Below are 11,628 nucleotides of genomic sequence, written 5' to 3'. Positions count from 1 at the left end.
TAGAGCCCCACAACAATTAGTCTAAGCAAAAGCAAGAAAAGCATCTTGAGTTGCTTCCTAATAAGATTGTTCAGATGAGTGATACTTGCGATGAACAACTCTCTCAATTGAAGAAGATGACCAAGTAAATTTGACTGCAATGGAATCATTTAGTTCATGTACAAGTTTGCAAACAGGAATCTGATAGCCTAACAATGGCATCAACTTTCTTCCTAAGTTTGCCTACTTGCCTTCCCACATTTGTATCAGTAATCTCACAAACTGTAGCGTAAGGATAACCTATTTGCTCTCACCTTTTCTGGCCTCACCTCTCTATAAGAAGATCTCGATGCCTTCCTTCAACATTAACCTCCTCCTCTTTTGCATCCATGAAGATAGAGCAGGAGAAGAGGTATGCTCTCCTTTTAGCAGCCAGGGACTCGGACTACGTCACGAAGATGTATAATGGATACTTCAACGTGTTTGTACAAGCCTTCGGGGAGGAAGGTGAGAGCTGGGACTTGTTTAGGGTGGTGGAGGGAGAGTTTCCCGACATGGAAGACCTCGACAAGTATGATGGCTTCGTCGTCAGCGGCAGCCCTTATGATGCCTATGGCAATGACCTGTGGATCCTGAGGCTGTGCTTTCTTCTCCAAACGTTGCATGCCATGCGCAAGAAAGTTCTAGGGATTTGCTTCGGCCACCAAGTAGACAGCCATCGAAGCTTGCTGGTCTTCTTTCTTCGCACTGTTTCATGCATGGTGTTGATGCCGAACATTGCTGTGCTTTTGCAGGTTATATGCCGCGCGTTGGGCGGTCGGGTTGCCAAGGCTGGTGGAGGTTGGGATGTCGGGATCAGGAAGGTGATCATGGTGGACGATGACCTGCCTCGCCCTAAGCTCTTCGATCGACTGGGAGAGACCCCACCCTCCGCTTTGATCATCGAATGCCACCAAGACGAGGTAGAGCAGTGTTGGCGCAGAAGTGCAGTACTACATTTGTAGAGTTCCATCGTCCTCATCTTCATTGAATCTCAACAGGTGTGGCAAGTTCCGGTGGGAGCTGAAGTGATCGGCTTCTCGGAGAAGACCGACGTGGAGATGTTCTGCGTCGGAGATCACATCCTAGGCATTCAAGGACATCCCGAGTACGGCAAGGACATACTCTACAACCTCATGGATCGTCTTGTTAGCAGTGACTGTATCAATGTGAGCTTCAAACTGCAGTTTGATTCTTCCAACCAGGCAAATTAAAGTTTCTTTTGCATGATCTGAGTGAATCCATGTGGTCTTTTCTTCATTTGCTAGGGATGCTTTGCTGATGATGTGAAGGCGAGCTTGGAGGAGGCTGAACCAGATAACCAATTCTGGGAGAAGCTGTGCAAGACCTTCCTCAAGGGTAACAACAATGAGATCTGCTGTGCAGTAAAAGTTGACTGAGGAGATGATCAACATAGATCTCTAAGTTGGTCACCTTCTTAACATATGATGTACCGATGAAAATGAGTATTCCATATCAATGTGTATGATTGGATAAAAGATATGTGGTTATCTTATGAATTGCATTTCAAATCTCAAGACAGGGAAGAAAAATTGAAAGAGACAAATACCCATGCAAACCAATGCTTGTGAAGCCTAGATATCCAAAACACTTGGTTATCTGTGTAGCTGATCAACTTCATTTATTTGAGGGAGTAATGTTGAACACAAGCAATCCATCCTTGTTATGGATTAGTGCTTTTAGGAAGAACATGATCCCTGATGCTTCATCAGGCAATGGTCCACCCTTGCCAAGTGTATGGAAGAAAAGTGGTGGACACCAAAATAAAGATGACGTTTCAGGATCTCACTTGTCAATCTGATAGAATAACCAATCCATTAAATTTGATTAGTCTTCTTCATCATTGTCAACTAACTCTTCTTTCATTTCTGATGTGACACTAAATCATGGGTATTACTTACTACTTTTTCTAAGTTTAACTACACCTCACAATTGGATCCATGCAAAATAGCTTAAGAAACACTGATTTTGAAGGGTTCAAGTGGCATCTTCCAAAGGAAAAGTGTGGCACTGTGGCTCTCACCAGTGGGATTTGTTGCCACACAAATGTTTTAGACTGAGAAAGCAACCTGTCCAAGCCTTCACATGTCATTTCTAGTGGTGGTGCATGAGACACACAATTCATTGGCAGCTAGGCTCAGCTTACAAATGCTGCTACCACAAACCAGAATGCTACAAGTTGCTTTGCTGCAATCGAGATTATTCTGGGAACCCTTCCAACACATCATCTTTAGCACAAGGGAATTTGGGACCAAGTAAAGTTCACATCACACCAGCAAAATAAATTCTCTAAGCCATGAACCCATTGACTCCCTCCATTTCTTTCACCATGCCAATCATCATCCGAGGAGTGGATGTATCTTGTCTCATTTATTAGTTCATAAGTTTTCGGAGCGGAGAATTTTACCCCTCAATCGTAACTCATCATGTGATTACCCTGTCTAATTTATTGTTACTAGTTATTATTCACTTGTAATTTTACTTTTTATCTTAATTCTAACTTGGGCGTCGAAGGAATCTAATGGAACATCTCATTTGACCTTTGTCTTCGTACAAGTCATCCCGAGCTACCTTTTCGATCATATTAGGACTCTTGTGCACATGGTCCAGGACTAAATCGAGCTGACTCGTCGGTAATCATGCTAAGAATCAATTATTGTAAATAAGTAATATGATACTGTTCGGCTCAACCATTGCCTGTAGCCGAGTATCTTCTTTTTCTCTGTCAGGGAGTTTGAGAGGTTGGAGGTGGACTGCAGAACAAGAAGGTTAAAGCAAATCATTACTTTCATGCCACAGCCTTCCCCTGGGAAGAAGAGGTGCTTTTGTTTTGATCAGCAATTTACCTCTCTATTCCATCCCTATTTTTGAACAGTATACTAAAAACTAGGAAGGTGAATAGGAAAGTGATTTAGCAAAAGAAAGAGAGGAGGTCATTCATGAGGTGCTAAAAGAAGATGCAAAGTGAAAGTGCAACCAATGATGGATTCTTCTTTTCACAACTAAAAATACATTTGTTTCATAATATGATTCTATTATATTTTGAGATGATATGGATATATGTTTAAAGAAGAACTAGAAACACTGTGGTCATCTCGTCTTTTATGCTTCAGAGATTTCTTGGTTTGCCTGCACTTGTCCTTGTTGTGGGTTCTCTCTCTCTCTCTCTGTTTCTTTTTATTTTGCTTGCTGTACTTCTGTTCCTGTAAATTTAGTTGGACATGATGCTCCTGGCTTCACTTTTCTAATCACTATCATGATAACTCTGCATGGATGGGCCAATCAATCCAAACCCTACATGATTGATATGACATATAATAATATTCTTATCATGATACGTTCAACAAGTATTGAAGTGCATGACTGTTACCACATGGAGCCAATCCTATGATATTATTTTATGTGGAGGATGATTAGAGTCGATCTGATTCGTTTCTTGACCTTAACATAGCTGTTTATATAGCCAAATATGATCACACTGATCATATAGAGTCCTCTTCTTGTTGGTTTCTGTAGCTGGGAAAGCCAGCAGACTGCTGCTACTGCAGCCCAACTCGCTTTCCAATTCACACACACGCACACACACAACAATATATGAACACAGAATCAGGTGAAACGATTGGATTTGAATGTTTCCATCAAGTGGTGTAAGGTTGACAACCATTCGCTCCTCTCCTGTCATAGCGGGTGTAGTTTCCTCGCAGTTTGTAATGGTCAAAGGCGAAGAGTTGGAGTGGGGTTTGGTGGCCGAAACTTCCTACAGTGGCGTGCAAGGGATACGTAGAACACGGGGGAGTACGTTGCTCTAATTTCCTCCTGCATTCCCTCTCTGCCCTTTTCATCTCCGGCATTCCCTGCCATTCCCTCGTGACATGAATGTCATTTTAGAGAGTTGGGTGATGTGGTGATGGTAAATGAGAGAGAGAGAGAGAGGAGTAATAAGTACATTCAAGTAGAGTTCAGTCTGTGTCTTTCTTTCTTTCAGGATGGAGAAGCAAAAGGAGGTGCTTTCTTCTGCAGAAGATTTGGAGCACCTGTCGAACTGGTAGGGAGAAGATGGAAAGACTTGCAGTGGAAAAGGAGGAGGCAGCTGGTGGAAGGCTTCAAGGCATGGCAGATGCAGATGCAGATGCAGATGGCGATGAGGATAGAGAGAAGCCGGTGAACGCTTTCTCATTCTGAAGTTTTTGCGTGTGCAGTGTGCGATATTGGCGTGAAAGGCTCAATCAGTCTTCTTCTTCTTCTTCTTCTTCTTCTTCTTCAATGTCTGCCTTCTGTCTTAAACTACACATATGTTTGCTACTGCTGTGATTTCTGTTCAAATCTGGTCATTTGTCTTCTCCTCTCCACTGTTCAACCATGACTCAAATGTGGTCGGAAGAAGAGGCAGAAGGAGATGGGACTCCAGTTGGGTGACTTGACATGCTTGTTGTCTTCATCATCACTCTCGTCGATGATCTGTTTGGCCACCATTTGTGAGAGCAATCTTGGATAACATATGACCCCATGTTCGTTCCTGCATAGAACAAGGATATAATATATGGACATGACTCTCTAGGCTCATGCCATCTCCTGTAACCTAAGCCACCCCTAACTATCCTGTGGTTTTGTAGTCTTGTAGGAGCTGCTCATTAGTTTAATCTTTCGAAGAAGAGGCTTGTAGGAACTCGCAGACAAACTCTTTCCCTTCTTTCTTCTCGGTTGGAGTGCACTAAGTACGGAACGGAATGTCAGCTTAAACCAATGCCAAAACTAATCATCTTCAAAGCTTTTCCCCGAAAGAAAAAGATTTTTTTTCAGTATTTTTCCTAAAAAAATCTCAATATTATACTTTTATTAAATCATGTCTCATAATTATTTTTTAATCTCAGGACACTTCTTTTTCGTTAATTTGATGAAAATATTCATCTTCTCTCTACTAATAGCTTTTGTTGTCGTTACCTGTCATCTCCCCATCTCCCCAACTTCTCTTTTTCGTTGCTCGTCCTTCTATATTGTTTTTGTGCAATATCATTTGTCTTCGACGTCTGACTTCATCATTATGTATAAGAGTCTTCCACTTCCGCTTTATTTATGTTGTATAGGCGATAGAGGAGGGAGAGAAGGTTGCCGCCTGCAAGCGATGGGGGAGGATGAGAAGAAAATGAGGGGAAGAGAAAGATAGGAGAGAGAGGAGGTGATGGGCGACAGAGGAGAGAGGGACAATGGAGGTAATGACGATCGATGATGATAGTAGTAAGAGATTACTCATAAAGGATAAAAAGGATATTTTCATCCAATCGATGAAAAAGAAAGAATGTCCTTACATAAAAATCAATTAGAAAATATAATCCAAGTAATGAAAGGTTTTGTTTAAGATAAAATGCCCAGTTTTCTTCCATACTTTATAACATCTTAATCTCGATTCGGTCAATCTCTATGATCATGGGATGTTGGACAAAGGCTGACCATTTAGATTTGGTTCAAATTTAGATCAGTGAATGGACTGCCGGGCCAAAATCCAGCAGGATACAGCTGCAACATAGCAGGCTATGTGCCTGCCACTACGAGTGAAGAGCAAGAAGCAATCCACAGGTATTCCACTGTACTTAACAGTAGATAAAAGAGAGAACAATTGACTTGTGGAGAGAGAGAGAGAGTGAGAAGATGGAGATTACACAAGTAAATTGCAGATGGATACTGCCAGGAGAGGCATATAAATCACACAGAGTCTGAAAAAGCATGCAAATGTACCACAGCAGATATTTGCCTGCCACTAAGACTCAGGAGGGAAGAAGAATCCACCGGTAGAGTCCACTCTATTTAACAGTAGATGAAAGACAGTGCAAAGATTGAGAGGAAAGATTGTAATTAATGAACAGCAACAGATGCTGAAGAGATTCATGATAATAATTGATGTGGGAAAGCAAATCAACCCTCAACAACAACAAAAAAACAAAAATTTACCATGCCACTATGGTACAAATTTGTTTCAAAATAAAAAATATTCTCTATATTGCAGATCCTTGTGGAATAAACTCGAATTGTGAACCCTCCATGTGGCCTCTGTCAATACATCGCAGGGTTTCCTCCACCTTCGATTTTGTTCGCTCCTTTGGCAATCGACCTTCATCCACCCACTCTTGGGTCACACATAGATGAAGCGTCGCTCTAGGACAGTCCGTCGCCTAGTAGCTCCCGAAGTCCACCGACTTCACTGTAATATGTGCACCATTGTCTGGATCCTAGGCCTCTGCCCCTACCAGCACAATCTCCGCTGTGCACCGCTTCCTTCATGGCAACTTGAATGACAACACTATGGCATATTCTTCAAGAGTACCCGCCTCTGCGTCCTCTTGCCCCGTGCTAAGGCCTTCTGAACTCAACTTCGCCTCCGCAAAATTGAGTCGTGCACTCTTGCATGACCCGAAGTCCTTCATTTATGGCTATCTTGATGAGAAACTTGTTGACACCGGTCTTACGAAGTTCCTCGGCCTCTGCCCTTCAGCCTTGTCTCGGTACTTGAAGATTGCCTCTGCATGCTTCACCTCCTCGGCCCCTTTCACGACCAAGCGCTCTCCCTCCATGAGAGCAATAGATGTGAAATTATTATGATTATTATTATTATCTGTGACAACATTATGATATGTTGCAACTCAATCCAAATCTTATAAGAAGGTTCCTAATCATGCCATCTAGTGGTGTATTGTGCCAAGATTTTGACCACAGAAATAGTACTACTTCTTCACACAAGCTTCTTCATAATGGAGGCCCAAAATTATGGCCCAAATTATTATGGGCCGACCGTTATATCTCAATTGCTGGCTTGCCGCCATGATTTAGGGTTTCGGAGATTGGCAGAGGAAGAAGAGAAGGGAGAATTAATCGTGGAGGCGGGGTGGAAGGGCGGAGGGTTTGGATCTCCAACGAAGACGGAGTAGCAGGGGATTCGCCGGGGCCTTTTGCTCTCGTCGCACGCGTTGCTTGTCGGTTTGCCGCACTCGGTCTCTGGCAGTTCTGCCACCATCCTCTCCGCAGGTTGAGTCTTTATCTTGATCTTACTGCTTCTGCGACTGTTTCTTTAAGAATTCGATCGAGTTTGATGATGGTTCTTTCGGTGTTGTTTTGATGGTTTCTTCTTCAGTTAGTGAAAGGAAGTAGTTTTACTTTCTGGACGGTGGAAAACTTAATTGCTGTTTCATTGATTGAGAGTGCTTGTTGCCTTAAGATGATGATAAAAGATGCAATATTTTCTAATAATGATTCATTTTTTTCTTGTTGATGTAAATATGGTACCTTTAGTCCACTAAATTTTCAGCATCACTGTTGCAGAAAAAACAGAGGACATACTGCAAAAGGTGTCTGTTAATAAGAAAGGATCTTCTTCCTTTGTTTGACCATTTTGAAGTATAGAGCCGTAGACTGTTATTAAATCTGTTGTTGAAATGGTTTTCAGAAAGGTTGAACCATATATATGGAGGGATTGTGATAAAATGGGATGTCATTATGGCATGAGATACTGATAGCCTATTTGTAGTGAATGAAAAAAGACAAGCAGGGCATATAAAAACAGTACACATTGAATCCGATTCGTTGCTCCTTATCAGAATTTTACAAAAGAAATCTGCTATTTCTTGAGCTGTTTGAAGTATTGTGCATAGTATCTGGGCCCTTTTGGGCAATTGGATGTACATATTATCGTCTATGTGTTTAGAAAACGAAATGAAGTAGCCAATTGGTTGGCTAAACATGCCAGAAAGAGGAAATCCTTGTGTTTTGGAGAGGGAAGTGACCCTCTCGTTTAGAGTTTTTATTTTTCTCTGATGCTGCGGTGTCTTTTTGTTCTACCTTGATTTAGTAATGAAATTTTCTTTTCAGTAAAAAAAGAAAAGTGCATATAAAAACATGCTTCAGGTTGTGTATGCCTATCCATCTTCTCATCCTTGACAAATCCTTGATGGTTTTTCTTTTTCTTTTTCCTGCTATGTTGTCTTTGAGTTTACATGTTTCAAATAACTTGTCTACATCTGCAGAGGGCTTGTTCTCAGCAAGTTTAGATAAGCGCTCTACTAATTCAAGCAAGCAAACTCAGTCTGTTGAATTGACTACTTACTACTTGAGTTTGGCTAAAAAGTTCATTCTTGAGTTCGTAGTAGGATCAGTTCTGGCCATTTATTTTGGTAGCTTTCTGATTTGATGCATCTTAATGTGACAGTTGGATTAAAAATAAACTTAACTATAAACAATCTTATTTGGAATACTTTTCTGAAATTTTCATATAAAACGTACCCTTCTTTAGTTTACTGCCTATTTGGCAAATCAAATCATTGACCCATTTTGGAATCTTGAAGTTGGAGGACTGCATTTTTGTTACTAAAGAAATCAATTGGCTAGCCTTATCAAGTTAACACAATGATATGGGCTTGTCCAGGTGACAGCTTTAGCTTTCAATACATTGCAGGTAACCTACTCAAGGTGGGTGGTTATGAACATGGGCCATCCTTTGACATAAGGATGACTTTTTGTGGACTTGGAGACAAATGTCTGAAGTCATTCAAAAGTGTCCTTGTACATTTACTGTTTGAAATTATAAGACTGTAACATGTCTGAGACACATTCAATTGTATTCTGAGGAGGTATTCATTCAAAATTAATTTTTTGTAAAAGTTTATTTTACTGAATATCACTTGCTATTATATTAAATAACTACATGTACATAAATCAGAAATGAAACAATTGCTTAAGGTAGCTACAGTTGGAGATTCATTGAGCCATGAATCTCTGATTTGTCTCATGCCACAGAAACAGCTTTCCACAAGACTTCCTTTTGATCTCTATCTTGTCATGTATCTGCTTCTACCTGCACATGATTGTGTTGAGATTATACTAGTGGGTGCAAAATTGGAAGGGACAGCTCTGTCATGGATTTGTGAAGTTAATAGCCGACTGCTGGAGTGCTTCACAAATAATAAAGATAGGCATCGTACCAGGATCAAGCAATTAAGATGCAAACCCAAATCTTCCCCACACCACATGATTTTAGCAAAAAAAATGAACAATCTAGTAGTTGTCACTAGCATGAGAACATGAGAAAGAAGGTCATAAGTAGAAGGATTCAATGAGTTGGAATGCGATGTGTTGGACATTTAGAATGGCTTGAATCTTTTGTCTGATGAAATTCGAGAAAATACTGGGTATGTAATGTAAATTTTTTGGAGGGCAAAGAGTTGATAAAGTGTCTTAATGAACATAATTAGTGAGCACTCTTCAACAGCTTATGTTTTGGACAAACAGAGATCTTGAATTCTAGCTGGAAACTTTCCTCTTATGAGCCTCATTTATGTCAAAATATATCCTAATGTTATGCAATCTGGTCATTGTTGTTAACAAATTATACAATCTTGCTATGATCGATTGAGTGATTCAAGAAAATGATATCTCTAGTCATTGAACTTGAAGAGGCAGGGTTTACGGTTTAGTCATTTAGCTTGTGGCAAAATGCTGAGTTCTGGATCCTAACTTTTACATATATTGGAATATCAGAAAGTCTTTGGTGTCAGGGAAATTGTGATTGGCACATACTATTTCCTAGCAGAAGAATGTGATTAGCACCACATTAAATAGACTATAGTGCTAAGTCTTCCAGTCTTTGTTTGTGGGTTGAAGATTGAAGCATCAATAGGCTGGACATTTGTTCTAAAACAAATCCAAGAAGGTTTCTATAGCAGCTGATTTGTAACATGAAATTACTGAATTCATGATAGGCTTGTACTGGTCACTGTTCAAATCATGGCCATTCTAGAAGTGAACGTAAGCATATAATTGTTGATAGTGATATCATCCATGAGAAAAGAAAACCATGATACAGTATGCAACGCTGTTGATTCCTCGACCTATACTACATGTGTTAACAAAAGTAGTACTGCTAGGAATCCATGTCAACAATCTCCAAAATTTAGACTCGCGTAAGACAAGCAACAAAAAATAGGCCAAGAACTTCAAAGTATGTATGCTGCTAGTTGTTCTTATCTTAGGTAATTCAAAGCTGAATTCTGCATGGCATACTACAGAATAATGATACATAAAGGCATGTAAAGCTTTGATTATCCAAATTAACAGTTGTTCTTGTTTTGCTCTCAGCTTAAAGACTACAAACCATGTTCTATATTTATACTGTAATAGTTCTAAAAGTATGTATGTAATTGAAGTTTGTACTTCATGGGGAGTTCCTATGCTTTGGAACTTGTTCTCTTTAACCATATGTTAGAATTTGTGAGACAAAAAGGGAGTTCTTGGATCTCCTTAAGCACAATAGTGATGGGAGCATTCAGTAGCGGAAAAGAGTAGGAGATTGGAGAAGTTTCTTGGTGTTACTGCTGCACAGTCTCTTTATCCCCTTTCATTCCCCATGGTTTTCTGCCACCTTTTCTTCTCAAAATAAACAAAAGAAAAACACGAGACATTTGATAACTATTTAGAGCCATTTGTTTCTCAAGCACACAGGATTTTAAATGATGTAGTCTCCTTTCTGTCTCTGGCATGAGACAACATGTAGTTGCCAAGGCAGGTCATCTGCTGGGTAGTGTATGCTAGATCAAAGGAACAATGATATCACCTCCTTGAAGGGTATGAATTCCTTTCTATATATTGGACCACACAGCTATAGTGTGGTCAGTACAAGTTAGGCATATTAAATCATAGATTACTGTATGGAAACCCATAAGTCCAAGACCTTACTGTCAACTCTTTGGTTTTGGTAGGGTCAACTTGGTCTGTTTTTTGTGTGTTGGGCACAAGCAAAATGTCACTGACATGTGTTGTGTGGAGCACTCACCAGCCACTGTAGTTTGTCTTGGCAAAAAAGATAATATAGGATAGAGACATAAGAGAACAGTTCTCTTACATGATGCTTATATCAGAAAACATGATAAAAACAAAGTTGTCCATCATTTGAATAAATTTGAATTAATATCAAGGCTTCAAGCTCATAGTTTTGGATCTCAAGAAGAGGTTGTGGATTTGGCAATTAGTAATCACCAAAGAGAATCTTATTGTTCAGATAACAACAAGAACAAATCATGATGTTCAGATATAAGTTCCATGGTTGTAAGCATCCTTCAAATAAGCATCTGCAGATAAAAAGTCCTATTGCTGTCATCACTCTTCTGCTAGAACTGCTGTTGGTGCCTAAGAAGGTAATTTCTTGACTCCTTGTTTTTATTAGCAGATATAATTTCTTGTAGATGATTGATTAGTTGTTCTGATAGCACCATACTTGACTCAAGGAAGTTGACCTCTTGTTAGCTGATTCCATGTACACAAAACCTAGTTTAGAACCACTGGTCAATAAATACAGCAGAACATGAAATCATTTATCCTGTGTTGTCTTGGGAGTTAATACCACAAGATGAATGCATCAGCTTGGTGTTTGTGTTTCTGTTTGACCAGCTAAGATAATCTAACACAATTTCAATCAACAAAGCAAAAAAAAAGAAAATTCCAGATAGCTAAATCAAAACCCAAACACTGGAGCATTGACCTGCAGCTCCAGTGCTGTCTCTCCAGGATCATGGCAATTAAGTCCAACCCCAACTCCTATGTGGGGCTCCA

At 40.0% G+C, this 11,628-nt stretch overlaps 1 protein-coding gene across 1 annotated transcript; it reads left to right on the top strand.

Moving 5' to 3' along the window:
* Positions 1 to 338: 338 nt before the first annotated feature.
* Positions 339 to 1,556, top strand: LOC103985479 (gamma-glutamyl peptidase 5-like). Its single transcript, XM_009403186.3, has 4 exons — positions 339 to 686; positions 774 to 941; positions 1,020 to 1,187; positions 1,287 to 1,556. The coding sequence occupies exons 1-4, from the start codon at positions 369 to 371 to the stop codon at positions 1,416 to 1,418; spliced, it is 786 nt and encodes a 261-aa protein (XP_009401461.2). The 5' UTR covers positions 339 to 368; the 3' UTR covers positions 1,419 to 1,556.
* The last annotated feature ends 10,072 nt before the right edge of the window (positions 1,557 to 11,628 follow it).

The sequence above is a fragment of the Musa acuminata genome, chromosome BXJ3-5, assembly GCF_036884655.1.
Source record: "Musa acuminata AAA Group cultivar baxijiao chromosome BXJ3-5, Cavendish_Baxijiao_AAA, whole genome shotgun sequence".
Lineage (NCBI taxonomy): Eukaryota > Viridiplantae > Streptophyta > Magnoliopsida > Zingiberales > Musaceae > Musa > Musa acuminata.
The sequence above is the reverse complement of the archived record's forward strand: the minus strand, read 5'-3'. Positions and strand labels throughout refer to the sequence as shown.

Coding starts and splice junctions, on each gene's coding strand:
- LOC103985479 (XM_009403186.3), top strand. CDS start 369: ATGAAGATAGAGCAGGAGAAGAGGTATGCTCTCCTTTTAGCAGCCAGG. Junction 687..773: donor GGATTTGCTTCGGCCACCAA/GTAGACAGCCAT, acceptor GTGCTTTTGCAG/GTTATATGCCGCGCGTTGGG. Junction 942..1,019: donor TCGAATGCCACCAAGACGAG/GTAGAGCAGTGT, acceptor GAATCTCAACAG/GTGTGGCAAGTTCCGGTGGG.